General features: G+C 36.4%; 1 protein-coding gene across 2 annotated transcripts; it reads right to left on the reverse strand.

Annotated features, from left to right (window-relative positions):
* Positions 1-870: 870 nt before the first annotated feature.
* On the reverse strand, positions 871-18897 carry YME1L1 (YME1 like 1 ATPase). Of its 2 annotated transcripts, XM_053954747.1 has the most exons (20): positions 18774-18897; positions 17098-17229; positions 16112-16277; positions 15376-15474; positions 13782-13891; positions 12601-12751; positions 12402-12509; positions 11512-11594; positions 10581-10671; positions 9647-9799; positions 8192-8324; positions 7653-7715; positions 7090-7202; positions 6602-6757; positions 5701-5852; positions 4697-4823; positions 4525-4598; positions 3808-3894; positions 2534-2668; positions 871-1748 (listed from the first exon to the last, which is right to left on the reverse strand). In XM_053954747.1, exons 1-20 carry the CDS (start codon positions 18801-18803, stop codon positions 1746-1748), a joined length of 2166 nt encoding a protein of 721 aa, XP_053810722.1. In that variant the 5' UTR covers positions 18804-18897; the 3' UTR covers positions 871-1745. The 2 variants fall into 2 exon arrangements, with proteins under 2 accessions (XP_053810722.1, XP_053810713.1); XM_053954738.1 differs by having other exon boundaries at positions 871-2668.
* Between the last annotated feature and the right edge of the window lie 13 nt (positions 18898-18910).

The following is an 18910-nucleotide window of genomic DNA, read 5'->3' on the forward strand; positions in this document are numbered from 1 at the left end:
GCAGCAATTGCTCTTGGGCAGAGCTTCTTCCTCTTCTTTAGGAGTGTTGTCCCAGAGGCTTTACCACTGGGGCTGATGGGCTCAGCCCATCAGGAGCAGGTCCTCCTAGAGTTGTCTGGCAGTGCTCTACTGCACACAGGGAAGCTTCTGGCATCTTCTCCCAGATGCCACCCATGTAGCCTCCTCACTACAAAAACCCTGCCACACAAACCCAATCCAGTGCTCTATCTCTGCCCAATAATATGAAAGGAGAAATTCCAGCTCCTAGGTGCTCCCAAGAGCACCAGCAATCAAATCCAATGCTTCAACAGACAATTTTCTTGGAATGTGTTACACATACAAAACCAACTAGGAATGACAGTCAACTCTTCAGTAATACTTGTGCTGTTAAGTTGGCCAGAAAGCAAAGAAACCCTTTACACTTTATGGCTGATCTTATAATAATCTTTCATGACCCAATGATACATCACTTTTTTTTTCCCCTTTTTGATGCTATCCTATGCATACAGCAAGAAGTTTTTAAATAAGAAAAGTTGGACTTCAAGAACTTACCCCCTAAACAAGATCATTCAATACAGATTTTAGTAACTTCAAACAAGAAAAAGTTTTTTTGCTTCTCTTAAATGCAAATTCACATTATTTAGCTGGGAAAAATCCCTTCCAAGTCCCACTACTGAAGCAGCAATTGAAAAAAGGTGTGAATTTCTAGTGAGAACATTCCCTAGAAATCTCACTTAGAGAGAGTGCAATTTTGCCATAATTCTTAAATTTATTTACAATTCAAAATGTTTTATACACCTCAATTTACATACTAGGGAACTTGGTATTACATTTTATAGCAATTTACAGTAAATAAGAAGAAAACAAATGTGCATAATTAAAATTAACCTTTATTACTCCAAAAACAGATGTCAAATATGTAGTATATTTCTGTTTCTGTTGGCATATTTCCAAAATACAAGTACAACTGTAACTAGTCAGCCTAGACATTTCCTATACCGTTTTATAATACTTGGAAGCTCTCCCACGCTGAGCAGGATGCCAGTATAGTAAGCTGACAAAAACAGGCAAAAAGAAAGTTGATCTTGTTTTGAAAGGGGAAAAAAAAAAAAAAGGCATGTGCTTTTACTAAAAAAAACTAGGTTATAATCAAGCATTACACTCAGAAAATTCTAAAATACTATGTTACTTCTAGTTTTCGGTGTAGCTACCAGTTTCCATTCACATTTCTTGGCACCAGCCCAACTATTTTAATGTCCAAGTATGGTAATCCTCAACATTAATATGCTAATACATGCCCTCTCTGCAACAGAAGCTTGTAATCCCACAACACTACAACTGATTGTGCAGAAGGATTATGATCAAGATGTGTTATTCCTAAAATCCAGTTCCATGAGATCAGAGGAATACTGGCATATAATTGCTAGCCATCACTTCCACTTGATTGGAAACTAGTCTTGTTTTCAAAACCTTTTTTGTATTCTCTTAAAATTTCCCAAGGTTTCTCTAAGGGTTGAAAGGAAAGGTTTTATCTGCCTACTTCTACCATAGAACAGAACTGGGAATGTTATTTGAAACAACACATGCTTCAAACATTTTCTGAATTACTCTTCGGTGAGCAATGTTGTCCTCTTCGAAGAGATTATCTGTTGGATTATCAAACGCCGTACATAGTATTAATAGAAACTAGTTCTGTAGACTCTCCAGCAGTGTAAAAGCACGGTCATCAAAGCACTGTCATCTGTCTACTGCAGTAATAAAAATTTTAAGAAACTTATCAGCAGCACATCAGAGGTCACAGGTATTTCTCTTATCCCTGCTATGGTTCTACCCAAAACATAGTCCCAAGAGGCTTAGACACATTTAGCCTATTGTTTTCACAATTTCTCTCCCAGCCATACATGTGTGTATTTTAACCCCAAGAGTACTGGAAACATGACCACTAACATTTTTGTGTAGCATGGTGCTCCCACAATGCAGCTTGTTCATTCTCTGAGATGTTTTATTACATTTCTAAATAAGAAGTCTTTAATAGTGGTCTCTAACCTCAAACAGAGTATGAGCAATAGCTACACAACATACTATTGCTTTACATCTCAGTCTGTCACTCTCCATAACATCCCAGAGCACATATTGTGAGGTATCACTTCAAACACACATGTAGCAGCATGGCCCAGGAAGCTGTGCCAACACACACCAGTGGATCTGCATGTTTTTCTGCTCAGCTTCAACACATTTGATTGAATCAAAATGCTGAATTCAACCCTGAGATTTATCCTTCTGAATAACTTCTTGTGCGAAGAGTATAAGGAGCAGAGGATGAGGAACTTGCTTTATTTTGTGTCTTATTCTGATGAGACACAACAAATAGATGAGTAACAGAAGCTCACAAGAGACAGACTAATATTAAAGTGACACTAATGCCATACACACATCAGGAAGAGAAAAAAAGGCTATGCTGCATAAGACTACTGCATTGCTAGATGTACATTCTTCAAATATCAGTTATATATCCCAGAAGTTATCATCTTACTTCTAGTTTTTTCCCCTCTAAAACAATTTGGATTTCTTTGGCATCCAAAGTCTCATATTTCAATAAAGCTTCTGCTAAATTCTTGTGTTCTTTTGCATGTGTCTTCAGGATGTTCTTCGCTCGCTCATAGGAGTCCTAATTTGAAGAATATGTAGAAAGAGATTTTAAGACTTTACAACAAAAACAACATCAAGATTCCACTTTAAAAATTGTTTCCAGGTAAGTACAACTTGAGACAAACATTTAAAGTCATGCCTTACGTTTCAAAGCTAGGACAGTTCCTGATTCACAAAGCTTTAAAATACAGCTGGCATCATTAATGAAAAGCAACCAAACAATTTATGCCATCTGTGCATTTTGCACAAGTAGGGCTAAAAGCAAAGTCCTGAGACAAACCTTAGTATTGTTACTCATGACTTAGAAAAGACTTACTAGATTTGAAAATTTCCTGACTTTTATAACAGTTTTTTTGCACTATGAGCAAAGCAACAGCATTCACAGATATTTCCTCAAAGACTAGCATTTTAAAATATTTATAAAACCCAAAACACTATGTAGTTTCCTGAAAGCTACCAGCTACTGCAAGTCATCAGTTGCAGCAAGTAGATGTGCACTGCCAGCACTACCAGCTTCAACTTTTAGTTCTACCCTGGTAGTTCTCACAAGGCCAAGTCAGTTCAAAAACAACTACAGCAAAAGTGTAACTCATTTAAATGTTACAATACAAGTAATTCTCCTGCCTGTACCAAAGTAAGTCAGAATACCAGAACAGTGATCAGGAAGTTCAGTGATTATCAAATGTTACAAATTTCCCTAAGCATCTGACACAGATCACTGTGAGGAACAGGATACTGGAGGCAACACTCTAATCTGATACAGCCATTCCTGTGATTTTATACAAAATTACTTATCTTGGCAGTTATGAAATGTGAAAGTAACATAACACATCCACATCTGTTCTAAAACAATCTGTAGCCATACTTTTCCTGTGAATTGAATAGGAAAAATACAAATCCTGACCAAATATAAGAGAAGTGTTAAGGAATATATTAAAGAGCCCAACACCACCAACTTGATTTACACTACTTGTGCATGACAATCACCAACAAGTTTTGATATGAAGAGACTCAAAGTTGCAGCTACAATAAATATTTGGGAATACTTCCATCCACATGTGTATTTTCACCAGTATACGTTACTTAAATGAATTAATCAATCAAGCAGGTGTTCAATTCATCTCAGAAGTATGAGAGTGGAGGGGGAGAGGCTCTTACCCGTAGAAGCGTCCTCACTTCCTGTTCAATTGCAGACTGGGTTTCAGGGCTGACTTTCCCTGTATCAGTGTAGGTCATAACACCAAGCTAAACAACAACAAAAATATCTTTATATTGCTACTGTTGCAGTTATACACATAAAACTCTATCAGTTTCAGCACCTATTGCTTCTGCATGCAAACAAAATCATAAGTCAAATGCCTGCTTAAGTGCTCTAAGCAGAACCAAAACAAGAAACCTATTCATCAGCTATGTAGTTACTGCAGAATTCTGTTTCAATAGGTCACAGTACAGATCCTAAATAGGTGCTTTCGTACTTAAAAACCAAAACAAAATGCCTAGACTACTAATACTTGATGGACAATCAACATGACTAAAGAAGCTTCTAAAGAAAGTCTAGAAAACCCACTGTTGTTACCCCCTTTGCCCTCCCAGACTCAGAATTATCCTCAATCCCAAAATGTCTGGCTTTATTATAACTATTTCCTGAAGACATTAGTAACTTTTGAGGCAATTTTGAAGTGAGGTGATTTTGTAAACTGTCAAATATACAGTTTTCTAGTTGAGCTCTCTATAGCAGACCAGGTCATAAGGCTTACTCTTTTTGTGATAACGACTTACCCTCATCTCAGAGATCACTGACAGACAAATAGCCTTTAGCTAGAGAACAGAACTTGGTTTTGCTCCATATAAATATTAAAGGATTGATAATAGTACCTTCTCACTCATTCCAAATCGAGTCACCATCAGTTTTGCAATTTTAGTAGCATTGTCAAAATCACTGGAAGCACCTAGAGAGCAAACAGATCTAAGTTACATTCTGAAACCACGCTAAACACGCCAGTCCACACCCTTCATCAAAAACTCTTTCAACTACTAATTAGCTGACCTGTTGTGATGTGATCACTTCCAAAAATGAGCTCTTCTGCTACTCTTCCTCCCATACAGACATCCATCTGTGCGAGCAACTGGGATCTGGTTTCACTCCATCTGTCATTTTCTGGGAGCAAAGATACCTGTAAGATACAGATCTGTGGTCAGGTAACAAAAACTGAAGAAGTACTGAAGTAATCTCAAAAATATTCTTGTTTATATCTGAAGCAGATAAGGATTTTGTAACACTTTGCACGCTCTGGCCTGCCTCTAGGATATGCATTCATCAGGATTGCTTGGAGGTGCTCAGTTGAACCATTGACACAGCCTCATCTGACCCTGAGCACCCCATCAATGTGAGCAGACCTAACTCACACCTACTGCTAGAAGAAACAAGAACAAATCAACTTGTCCAGAGGACTCAGACCAATGGTTTCCATTAACTGAACACATTAACTTGAAAAAGTTCAACAGGAAGAGACGTAATATTTTTCTGTTCAAATGCTTTTTAGATAAAGGCAAAACAGAAAAACGTATGGATATCTATGCAAAAAACAAGACAGGTAACCAATGAAACTTAAAAAAGCCAAACTGGACAAAGAACAACCTGATAAAGGATGTCTGTGTTAAAAGTACAGTTGAGCTTCTACCTACCAGTCCTTTAGATGCTCTTCAAAATTTTGCTGTTGGGTGCTATTTTAACTGCAGCAGAATCAAACTTACTTGTATTTCTCTTTCCTTGTACGTGTGAACTGTTATACCAGTGCACAGTAGTTTATTTAAAAATGAAGGAAGAAAGCTTTTTATCACACAGAAAAGATGACCTTGGGTTTTCCAAGAGACTGCTCATGACTGAGTATTTCAACAGACTACAATATTCATTAACATAATCACAGCACATAGCATCATTACAAATTCCTCTACACCACCAAACCAACATAAAAATAAAACTAAAAAAAGAAGTATTAATAAACTAAAGAAAATTTTTAAATACTAAAAAATGGATGAAGAAACACTCACATGTCCCAGTGTTGTTCCTCGTGTCATGATTGTGGCCTTGTTGATCGGCATCGCATCCTTGGTGTAATAGGCAATGATAGCATGTCCAGACTCATGGTAAGCTGTGATGGTTTTGTTCTTCTCATCAATTTCTACACTTCTACGCTCAGGTCCTTAAACAGAGGAACATTAATTTAACCTTTTTGTACAGCTGGCCACCACAATCCACACATTACATAAACTCAAACAGAGCACAAAGCAGCCAAGGAACAGCATGTGACCAAAGGGAACTAACACTTAAGTGCAAAATGTTTATGAGTCAGATTTTAATGTCTAAAAAATGGGCCCAAACATTCTACAGACAGGCTGCTTTTAAAGTAGTAGATTTAAAATGCAGTCTAAGTATCTGAGAAAACTCCATTTCTTCTCTCAAGCATAAACAGAGCAGATTTATAGTGATTATGTCTAAAATGTTTAAGATTTGTGCTACCACATGAGAAGTTAAACAAAAGCTCCAGGTTTCTGGTCATAGGTAGGGGAAGGATAAGAAATTAAGCCTGTGTCTCCCTCCAGGCTGAAGTATGACATGCAGCATTTTTAACTTTAAAAATGGTATGAAGTTTTAAATAATGTATTCCACACTAGATTTTATATACTACTCTCTGGTCTCAAAAGGTTCTATTCAGAAATAACTAATAGGAAACTTTATTTGTTAAAAAAAATCCAAACAAAAATTATAAAAAAGCCACTATAAAGAAGCCAAACCAAACAAAAACAAAAACCAACAAAAAAAACCTGACAGTGCAACTATCTGAAAAACAACACCATAAAAACTTCTCTATTCCCTTGTAAAAGTCCTTATCACAGAAGAAAAGCTCTGTGTATTGTAATATACGTTAATGTCTTTCATATAAAATCTTACCCATTAGAATTTTGTCCTTGGAGAATTCTAGTTCTTTCATGGTTACCATATCTTTTCCATCAACAGCTGCCTTTAAGGCAGCTTGATTTACAAGATTTTCAAGCTCTGCTCCAGAAAATCCTACTGTGCCTCGTGCAATTATTTCTGGATCAACAGCTGTAGAGGAAGAAAAAAAAAACAAAATAATTTTGTTTATTAGAGTCCATATTGCACCTGAAATTTTAAGCAAGAATCATATTCTATTAAAAATTATGTATTAAACAAAACAAACAAAAAATAAACCAGTTTTAAAAGAAATTAAGCCTAATTCTCAAGACACTATGAACTCTTAGGGACTAGAGAGAATCATGACATACGAGACAATTTTTGTGTTCTTTACTGATGCAGTGAAGCCACAATTGCTGATGGAGCAAAGGACTAACATGAGGGGGCTGATCCAGCATAAAAACTGTTACATAAAAAGATACTACAGTAAAATATTTACTTACATGGGTCATACTTGATTTTATTAAGGTACCACTTCAGAATTTCCGTGCGACCTCTTACATCAGGCTTGGGAACGGTAACTTGCATATCAAAGCGACCAGGACGTATTAGAGCACTAAGGGAAATGACAATTTAGTACATTGACTCAAAAGTGCTGCAGTAAACTTACTAATGTATATCAAGGAACAAAAATCCATTGTTGTTTCTAAAGATATCTACACATATGCAAAGAATATGGTTTTCTTATCTGCTTGTAAAAAGACAGATGAAAGGTATTTATTGACAACTAATTTCAAAGGTTTTTTTGCATTTGAAAAATTTGCATTGTGAACAAGGAATGCAGTATATCAATTTAGCTGAAAAACTTCCAGAAATTTCAAATGTTTGGACACATTATTTCTCTATATTTAACTCTGCAACCTATTAAATGCCAAAAAACAGTCAATACACATCCTTTTTAAGAGGGAAAACTCCAGCTATGACACTGTAATACTTGAAGATTATCATAAGCAACTTTGGTTTTGTTACTACATGGTCTGTAAAACAAGCAATGCATTATACTCACTTGTCTAATGCTTCAGGGAAGTTTGTTGCACCAATAATAACAACACCTTCATTTGGTTTAAAGCTGTGTGGAAAACAAGGTGTGAATTATTTTTTTTCTGGACACAGAATTTAGTTCTGTCAATAACCACTGCTACTGACCTCACTGGCCAGTAAAAAACATGCTTTCACACTACAACATGCGACCCAAGAATGACCATGGTTAACCCAGCAACTGGTTAAAAACATGGTCTAATCTCAGTGTTGAGCTTCTTTCTTTAAATATATAACCAGAAAACTGATTATATAAAAAAAACCTGAGAAATTATTTAAAATAAACAGCAGCTATTGTGCAAAAGCTTCTATATTCTTTACAGTGAGTCCATTAATGCTACTGTTTGCAGTACAAGAAAATAGCCATAAAAGCATATTAAATATATACCCTTAAAAGCATTACAAAAACTTACAACTTGAAAGCTGTCAAGAAGAAAAAGTTCACCCACATATCCAAAATACCAGTCAGTCAAGCACCTTCTGTGCACTCAGAATTCATATATTTACCCATCCATCTCAGCAAGAAGTTGATTAATGGTCTGTCTTGAATAGGGGTGCATTGGAGATTCAATTCTCTTCCCACCAACAGAGTCCAATTCATCAATGAAAATAACACAAGGTGCATTTGCTTTTGCTTCCCCTGACAAAAGGAAAATAGCAGAAGAAGCCTTGAACCACAAAAAAGAACAGACAGTCTATCAGGTAGTTCAGGATTCTACTGTTTCTGTTATTCTTGGATTATAAAGTGTTCTATTAGACATCACAAAAAAAAAACTGTCTTGCTTTTAGCCTAAGAAAAAGGAAATAGAATCTTGATTCTCTATCTTGCCATTTCAAAAATATATTTCCTCATCACCTTATATTTATCATGCTACAAGAAATCACTAGTAAAATAAACTATTGTCATATTTTGTATGAATTTCTTACAAGAGTTTATTTTATAGGCTTGGGTAGAGAATATTTCCCTATTAAATAAAAACAATATGAAATGTGATGGGTCTCAACACTAACTTACTTTAATCAAACTTGCTTGTTATTTTACAGCGAAGGGTTCACACTTAAGTTTACAGGTATTAAAACACAAAATAAAAATGCCATAATAAACGTGAAGACCATCAATTGGTACATGCATACCAGGATGCAATTAATCTCACCGCCCCCCCCGAGACATACCTGTAACATTAATATACCAGTCAGGCATCTACACTTCTGTAGTCAACAGAAGGAAATGCATTTTTAAGGTACTACATGTATTATATTTTGCACCCCATCCATGTAAAGTCACATTTTTTCTACAAATGCAAACTACTTTGTACATTGTACATACTTGAGCCTATCAATCTTCCATTTAAGAGGGAAACTGGATTTTCTCCTCCCAAGTAATATTTTCACACTTAAAATAGGAAGTCTCTCCTGTGAAAGTTATAAATCTAAACATTAATTTTGAAAGTTTTGTTATCATGCTCTTTATTCTGAGCCTGTTGATGGGTCTGAGAAAGGAAATATCAGCTTATTACCATGCTATAATGTCATAAAACTTTAATTCAGAGTAAAAAAAAAACTAAATATGAGGGCAGCAATTGAGAAGGTTAACACAATTTTTTAATCTTACATTTGCAATTAAAATTTACTACAATTTATCTAGTAAGTTACAATTTCAAATATTCAATTTAGTTTATAGAACACTACATTTCTAATTAAATTACTGCTTCTCTCTGGCACCATTGTAAAACCAGTTATAAGAGTTTAGCTATAATTTCACGTGATGGTTAGGAAGATTCTACAGTTAACTGATGCTCACGGAATTGTGACATTTACCTACACAATTAAAGCTTTATTTATTAGTCTCATACACTACTACTTTCCAGTAACTAGAATTGTACCTAATCAAGCCATGTAAACAACACTGAATACTTAATCTTACATGTGAAATGATTTCAAACACAGGAATATTTAACTTACTGAACAGGCTTCGGATGCGACTGGCTCCCACACCAACAAACATCTCATCAAACTCTGACCCGGACGCGTAATAAAACGGAACATCAGCTTCACCAGCCACAGCCCGTGCAAGAAGCGTCTTGCCAGTACCAGGGGGTCCGACTAACAAAATGCCTAGAAGACAAACAAAACAACCCAACAATACCACCACATCCACACAGTCTGCTTATATGAGTAGTTTCTTCCATGCATTAGAAGAAATAATATACACTTGGCTCCCAAAAGCTGTTAAGATCCCATTTCAGGTACTGCTCATTACTGCCAGTCTGAAGGAGCTTCCCGGAACAAATCTAGATACAATCTGATCCACATTTAAACAACAACAAAGACTTTAAGACCATACAAAGTAGAAGCCTGAAGTATTCTGCAGATTTACTCTTGACTTTATCAGTTGAATCCCTAATAGTGTTTGCTTCAAATTTACATTTTCCTGGCTGTTTCTGTGGATTTTTTTTTTTAATTAAATCCTTCCAAGTAACTGTCTTTAAACAGTGTAGAACTATAGAGCACAGTGTAGAGGAAACAGATTTCTCAGGTCTACACATTTCAGATTTATGTGGATTTTCACTACAATCTTAATCATCCTTTTACATGAAAACATTTGTTTCTGAACTATTTAAAGCAGTTAGGAAGATAAAGGTGCTAAAAGCCATAAGGAAGAAATAAAGGCCTTTTAAGAGTTCAGTTAATAAACCCCTGCTTTACAGGACAAAATACTACTGTTTATTAGTTCAATAACTGAAGAAAGCACAGTAAATTTTGTCTAACCCCAAAATTTTAATTTGCGTAACATGAAGAAATAGTAAGAAACTAGGCTGTAAAGTAGTCAGTACAGAACGTGCCTCACAGCTATGGCTACATAGGTTTTTCACTTCTGCTGAGCAATTATTCTTACCTTTTGGAAGTTTACCTCCTAATACAGTAAATTTGTGTGGGTTTTTCAGAAATTCCACAACTTCTTGCAATTCCTGCTTAGCTTCTTCAACCTATACATGAAAAACATGCCACGAATGTAACTAAGCATTTATAAAATCCTGCATGTATTTGTACGTTAAGTTTTGTATTAGAGATTAAGTCCCTAATTGTGTATTGATCAAAATACCAAGAAAAAGATAAAGTGTACCACAGAATTTGTGTGGATACCAATATTTAATTCAACCTATCCTAAAACTGTTTGCAGGACTAAGTAAGCATTAAACTTCGTAACAGTGAAGGAACAACCAAACAGTTCAAGACCAGGTGTGACCAAAGAAATAAATGCAAAATCAAAAATTCTACATCACAATATTAGTCTTATTAGTTAAAAAAAGATTAATTCTATCTATTTGTCCAAGGGGAAGGAAAGATGGAGGTCTGCATTTTGCCACTAACAGTCAAAGAACAATTGAACAGAAAAAATAGACGTATCCCATCAGCAGTGACATGCCCACTTTCTGGGAATCTCCATGTCTCCTGTCACAATAACACTGCCTGAAAGAGATGACACTCAGAGAGAAACAATCAAATGGCAGTATTATCTTCATATACTAATTAGCTTCTGCAAAAGGTAGATTAATATTGATATTTATGGCCTGCCATTTGCTATTATAGTCTTTAAAAATGTTATTCAACAAGTAGCGTGCACCTTTTATAAAGTGTTAAATGCCACAAAAACGAAGTAGAAAAAGAGTGGTTAAAACCTTCCTTCACCTTGGAGTAGTCAATGCATATAAAGCTTCACTTCATACAAAGAAATTTCTTGAACACACCAAGACATTCATAATGATTAAACAGACTCAATGATTACTTAAAACAAGAACTTGCACACATTTTATTTTTGATCTTACCCCTTTAACATGTTCGAAGGTGACATTTTTCAGCTGGATTGGATCAACTGCTGCATCAAAGATACTTGATGTTCGAAAGCGTACTAAGAGCAAACAGCAGATGACGAACAACAAATTTACACACAAAGTCATTTCATGGCAAGACTGGGTGCTGCACCTGAACACATGCCAGTAAGACACTGACCTTACACCTGCCCTTTTGACAGGGCATGTGTTCAATTACAACTGTCCAGCAGGAATAAGATTTACATTTCAAAAACGTCTTTAAAATATCTACAATTAATTCACTGATATGCTTTTTAGTCACATGTAGTACAGAAAACTCTTCATCCAGAAACATGTACACAAAGCCAGAACTTATCCCGCAATGTTTCTATACATATCCTAACTTTCTTGAGACCCAGGTGGTATCTTAGCATCAAGTCGAATGTCTTCAGTTACGTTAGCTCAGCCTTTTGATTGTTCCACTATTTCCAACAGGTTTCTCAAGATGCAAATTCAGCAATGCAAGTTCCTAGTTGCTATAAACTAGGCTGCGATTACAGATTGAAAATTCAAACCATCTTGCCTACAACTGATTTAGATAACACATCATCTAAATTGAAAATCAAATACATAACTGATGACCAGTCTGATTTCTCTGGTTCCAAGTAACTGCTTCACCAAAACAAATAAAGTAATTATACTGACACAGAACATTTTTGTCTTCATAAATGTTTTGCCATACTGTCATCTGCAAGGCTGTAGCCAGAAGCAGTAAATAACACTTAGGATAACTTTTCAGTGTACTAATAAAAACCAATCATAACGTCAAAACGTATTTCATTTATGCTAAACCTGCTGGAAGAAACAACACAAGTGAAACAGTGTGGGGAAAAAAGTTAACTAACCAGCATCAGAAAAGGAACCTTTCCCAGGTAAAAACGACGAATATATAGCAAGATAAAAACAAAGAACGAAGAGAAAGAAAGAAAGCAAACGTGATCTTCTTAAGGAATCTGTAAAAGAAAATAAAAACATATTTAACATGGGCTAAAATAAACTACTTTCTGATTGCAAAGACAAGATATGTGACTTAAAACAACTTACCAAGTGTTTTTTGCAGGAATACCTGTGCTTTCAAAAAGCCTTCTGCAAAACCAGTTTTAAAAGCATCCTGGTGTGCCTCCGGGATGTTTTTTGTTTTCATTAGTGTGTCTAAGTTTTCAACGTCAATTCGTCGCTTTCTCAGGATAAAACCCTGCAATGTTTTCCAAAGCAGTGTTAGAATACACCAAGTTTTCATAAACAGTTAACTTACCACCTGGCTAACATGGGTGATAGGAAAAAAATGAAATTACAACAGCATATAATTCACGTGCTACTGGGTTAGTTAAAGGCTACAGGCCAGTAACTCGAGTGTGGAATCCCCATGGTTTGAGCACAGGCATTCCCATTTTTGCTGAGCAAATCAGTTTTGGAGCCCTCTTGGATCCCAGCTCCAAAGCGAAGACACAGCCTAAGACAGATCTGTACCCAGCCAGCTTTGTTCACTGTATTCAGTGGGACTTATTAGCTTAAGCTTCTTGCTTTATTTCCAATTGCAAAATACCTTTGCAAGTATCATTTTGATGGAGCTTAAGCAAATACACCTCATATGCCCTGTCAAGTTTCAGAGCAGCACTGCAGAGAGCTAGCTCTGGTTTTATCTTCATCCACAGTACACCTAGTCCACAGATGCAATGAACCACATATGCCTAGAAGAAGGGAAAAGTTCAAAGATAATTTACACACATAATTGTGTGTAAAATGAAAAGCCTTAGTTAGCCTGACTTCTGTACAATCAGCAATTAGAAGCAAAGAGTACCCAGGTTAACTTGGTTTCCTTACTGCTTTGGATAATTACCTGCTGACTTGAAAACACACCTTCTTGTATGTTAAACTAGCTGTATTTCTGCTTAAAGAAATAAATTGTTTGACTTGAAGCTATTTTTAGTTTATAGTCTGTTTTAGAAACAGAAAATAAAGAATTTAATTTCTAGAGTTAAAACCATAGTTATATGCTGAAACTGCTCTCCTAAAAATTCAAATAACCTCATTATTGGTGACATATGGAACAAATATATTCATTAGTAAGAAAAAACAATACACTACCATTAGCTCAAGTTTTAGAATTAAGAAATATTTTTGTGCTAGTGAAAGAAATCACCCCTGGAAAATTTTGAAGCTTTATTCAAGAGAAAGAAATGGTTTGAGTAAGCCCAAAACAACTTAATGTTACTTGTATTTACCTTCAAAACTGAAGAAAGTGAACTTTTTGTTTCTGTGAATTGATCAGATGTTGACTGCAGACGCCTCGCTCTTGATCTCAGAGTCTTAAAGTTACGTGTCTGTATGTAAACTTTACGTAGTAAGAATAAATAGAAGTTAAAACATAATCATTACTACCACAACAAAAAAAGTCTTAAGAAATTTCCAAAATTTATTATATGAAAGAATATGGAATATAATCTTCCCAATATATCCACTGTACTGTAAGTGGATAGTTAGGTGATCACGAACTCTATCTGTCATCTGACCTCGCAAGCAAATTTCTGTTTCACACAAATTTTCATGTTAAAATAATCTGGGTTCATGTCATAAATTATAGCTAATTGGTCAACTCAGGGAAGAGGAGCTATTCAGACAATTAAATCCAGGCAGGCTGACAAAGATGAAACATTCAGAAGCAAATCCAGAAGGATGGGAATAGTGCTTTGTGAGCTCTGCTGGTAAGATGCCCTGAGGAGATCTGGAATGGCTTCAGTGTACTGTTAACTTTGTAAGTGACAAAAGAAATGAGACCATTTAATTATAGTGAGCTTATGACACTCTAAGTTCTCTCCTACCACACTAGAAACCTTGTGATGGACATTTTACCACAAGTGAAGAACATTTTTCTTCTTTTATTACTATACTTTAAAATAAACACCAACACCAGTCAATTAGATCGGTTTCACTGAGCTTTTCCTTATTCTAAAACAGCACCAGATAAAAAGAATTTCTGCAGTTGACCCTTAAGCCCTGCTCAAAAAAGGTCTAACATTTGATCAGGTAGTACTGGACCTTGTCCAGCTCAGTTCTGAAAATCTCCAAGGATTAAGATAACCACACTTCTCCAGATGATCTCTTTCAGAACTTAGCCATTCACATTGTGAAAATTTTCAAACAGGTTTTATTTTATTTGCTTTTACTTGGGATTGTTGTCTCTTCTTTGAGGTGTATGTGAGAAGGGTAACTGATATGGCTCCAATAGCATCCAGTTGGACCACTCCTTGCCTTTTATTCTATTCTATTTAACTAAAACCTCATAACCTTCAGCTTCCCCCCTATATAAAATCCTTAAAAATAAGCACCCTTCCTTGTGACCCATTACTGGGCTATCTCCATGTTGTCAGCATTTCTCTTTGCCACAGGATACAAACACAGATATACCTAGAGGTAGCATCAGAAGAACTGAATTTAGGACAATAAATACCTGAACTATTCATTATGTTTTCACTAATCCCTCCAGTCACCAAACCCTTCCAAAAATTCAACTGGTTGAGTACTGAATTCAACATATTTATTGATGCAAAAATAGTCAGTTCATCTGTGGTCTTTTGAGATTATGATCCACAAATACTGACATCTTGGCACAACATGGTGATTACTAAATTCTGGAAATACACTACTCAAGTGTAAAAAATATTTTTTACTCAAGTGTAAAAAATAACTTCATGATAAACCAAAGTTTCTCCTGGAAGCTTACTGGTATTTCATGCCTCTACAACAAATCAAAAAATACTTTTCCAGAACAGACAAATTCTGTAGATATTAAAACCAGGGTAGTTTAATGTTTTATACCTGGCCAACACCGAACATCTGAACAGAAATTTTGGAGGGGGTTAGGATGTTGTCCATACAAACAAGATGAGCGTAAAGCACTGAAAACATCCACAAAACCTGTAAAAAGATAAAACAAAGTGTAAATATATCCTATCTTAAATAGCAACTCAACATTACTTACGCAGTTTGTTTTAGTTTTTAAAATATTAATTCTATTTTGCTGTAGGACTCCAGGCATCTTTAATTAAACAAATTACTAGAACATTATAAAAGCTTTGAAGCATTTCCAAGTATTTATTTGCTTTCAGGCAGCGTCAATGAGCTATTTTTTTTTTATCTCACAACACAATGCAATTTAAAATCTTTTCTATTGCAGCCCTGCAATATTATTCCTTACACTCCTTCTTTCTAATGCAGTACTATATAGACAGTATCTCAAATGCCAGCTATATACTTCTTTTTCTAATAGATTCTTAAGCATCTGCAACAGTCTTCATTTCAGACTAATTCAAACAAAACATCTTCACCTGCAAGGAACTACTCTTGTTTATTTCAGCAATGAAATACTCTACATGGAGTGTTAACAGTTTGCTACCTTGAATTCCTTTCTAATTAGTATCTTTGTGTCACATTCCTTCAAGTAAAAAAATTGATAAAATTATCTACAGCACAAGAGATTAGACTAAAGAATAACTGTATTCACCTTTATAATTTAACTCTCACCAACTCTCATAAACACTTCACTCAAACATACCATGCTTATTTTCAAAGAAGGACTGAGCAGAGACGTACGACGTGTGCCACTGCGAGGAGACTTTGCTTTCTGTACAGTAGCCAGGAAGTAGTCTGTTCACCAACTCTCTGAACTGGTTAGCTTTCAAATCAGACAATCCCAGATCTCTTAAATTTTTAAATACAGACTGCAAAATAGAAATAAATGTTTAAAATGTATGTAAGATTACCATAGGGAAAAAATTTCCCGGTAGAAGCAAATACAGACTGAAAAAAACATATCAACCAAAACAAAAAACCCCACAAAAACCCAACAATGGAATCGCAACACAGTCGTGAGCAGTACAACCTATGCTGATTTCCACAGTTCTGCAGTTAGTGAGCGATTCCATGCTTTTTCTCCCAAAAAAGTGCTTAATTACAAAACTTGTAAGAAATGAGTTGAAAGAGAAGTGGCAATATCTAATACTACTTGGCACTGTTTTAATTTTCAATGTCAAAAGCAAGAAATACCCAATGATAATGAAAGATATTTTAAAAGAAAAATAAAACCAAACATGAAACCATGCCACTTAATCTCTCAAAAACCTTCAACACATCTTAAGTTACAGTCCTCATTTTCTCACAAGCAATAATGACACAAACTTTGCTAGAATTCAGAATAAAAAGGTAATATAGGGTTTATTAACAGAAAACTTATTGTTACTTTACAGAAAGAACCATTAAAATGGAAATGAGAACAAATCCGTTCCTCATTTGCAAAGTACTACTGAGACGAGTACCAGCTCATTTTTTAAATTAAATACTGTATTTTTGTAGAGTCCTTACTGGCAAAACACTGACTGACTGCAGTTCTGCCAAAAGGATACATTCTATGTGTTAACACCCTGTTTTGTTATGTCATATTACATTATTTTATAGACCAGTGCAATATTACATTCACTTAAACTCATATTACTCAGTTTTAATATCAGTTAAACCATCACTTTTTCAAAAAGTTTTTTGTACCTCACTCTTCTGAGGATCATGCTCTGGGGAGGTGTCCCTCTGGACAGGCTGTATGGATGGTTTGCTGGCAGAAGTTGTGGAGCTTTTTGGTGAGTGAAAGGCATTGATAAGGTGACTCAGAGGAACAGTAGCCTGGAAAAAATTAGATAAAGACTTAAGCTTATCTAATTGGCTAATTATTTAAATATACTTCTATTTAAATATACTTCTGTTCCAAACTCTAACTTATAATAGCCTATCTTGTACACTGCCTTTTAACTGAGGACTTAATTATAAACCACATGATCTTCAACACCACAGTGCTGGCTGATACCTCTTTTTAAAGAGAAAAAAATGAAAGTTTAAGCACTTTAGAAAACTCGTATTTTCATCTCTAAAGCAATATTTTTATAAGTTGAATTATCTGTGCTTTTTCTTGCATTATTATAAGCCATTCCCAAATGTTGCCTTTATGTTTTCTTCCTTGGGATCACACTTTCAGCTTAAGGAAACTAGGCAAAGCACACAGTCAAATCTGCAGATCAGCATTCAGCCAACTCCACCTCATGAATCAGTACAGAAGCCCAGGTGCACCACATATCAGGGCTCCTCCTCTTGACAGGACTACATCTCTTGTGAACATATGGGACAAACAACCCAGCAGTTCCAAACCGCCTCAAACTCAGTACACGTCACTAGGAAGGAGCTGGGACACAACCCTGGCTACTGGAATGATCCCTGATTGCAATTCCTGATTGAAGCACAATTGGGTCTGTCTATAAATATCTCCTGCAAGGACTACCATCTTTGTGTTGACTAGACAGAAGATCAAAAGAGACAATCCTGTGAGACATAAAAACTGCCTCATAATTAATTGTCCAAAATTGTGATTAGACTCAGAGTTTGTGGTACAACCATAAAGCCTCTAAAGTCAAAGCCAACATCCCAACCACTAATCAAACTTTCTGTCTGCATTTCCCACTCTGGTGAAATGACACCTTCCCAGAAACATACAAATTCTTCCATTTCACTACTCTAATGAAAGCTTTGAACACATTCTCCACATGTGGAAAGAACAATCAAATCCTACTGTGTTAACAGACTATCACATACTAATACAACACTTAAAAATAAAACCGAAACCACTGGTTAAGATCAAAGTCCATAAAACTCACCGGTCCAACCAGACTCATTGCCTAATTAAAGGTGCCTTCCCAATTGCGTTCGGACTGTTCCGTGTAACAAATTACCGACGGTTTTCCCTCGACTAAGTCATTTCCTCTTGGCTTTCACAACCCGTTAAATTAACAGCATAGTTTAGCTGTAGTAACACACGTCACCACCCCTTGCTTCTGCTACAAAAACAGACACTAAAAAGCGCCATCTAAGGTTATTTCGTTGTTTCAGAATGCTTTTACTGTACTTTCCTCGCTCCTCCATTTATGTATCTTTTTCTTCGATGCGGACCCCACACCCCCGTAGTCCCCACCCGCTCCTCTCCCTGCTGCGGCCCCGCTGACGCCCAAAGCGCCGGGAACGTGGCAGGCAGGAACTCGGCTCCTCCCGCTGCTACCCGCAACCCCCGGGCCTTCCGAGCGCCTCCGCTCGGACACAGAGCGAGCCTCCACCGGAGAGCGGGCCCCGGGCGCAGCGAACCGCGCACGGCACCGGGCCGGAACGCCCCGCCAGCCCCTCACCTGGGGCTGCACGGTGGAGAAGGAAAACATCCTGCCGGCGGGGCCGGCGGCGGCCGCAGGCGCCTCTTCCGCCTCGCAGCCCAGCCGCAGGAGCCCGCCCGCTGTGGCCGCCGGCGGCTGAGGAGACCCCGCGGCTC

Source organism: Vidua chalybeata, chromosome 1, assembly GCF_026979565.1.
Source record: "Vidua chalybeata isolate OUT-0048 chromosome 1, bVidCha1 merged haplotype, whole genome shotgun sequence".
NCBI classification, from domain to species: Eukaryota; Metazoa; Chordata; class Aves; order Passeriformes; family Viduidae; genus Vidua; species Vidua chalybeata.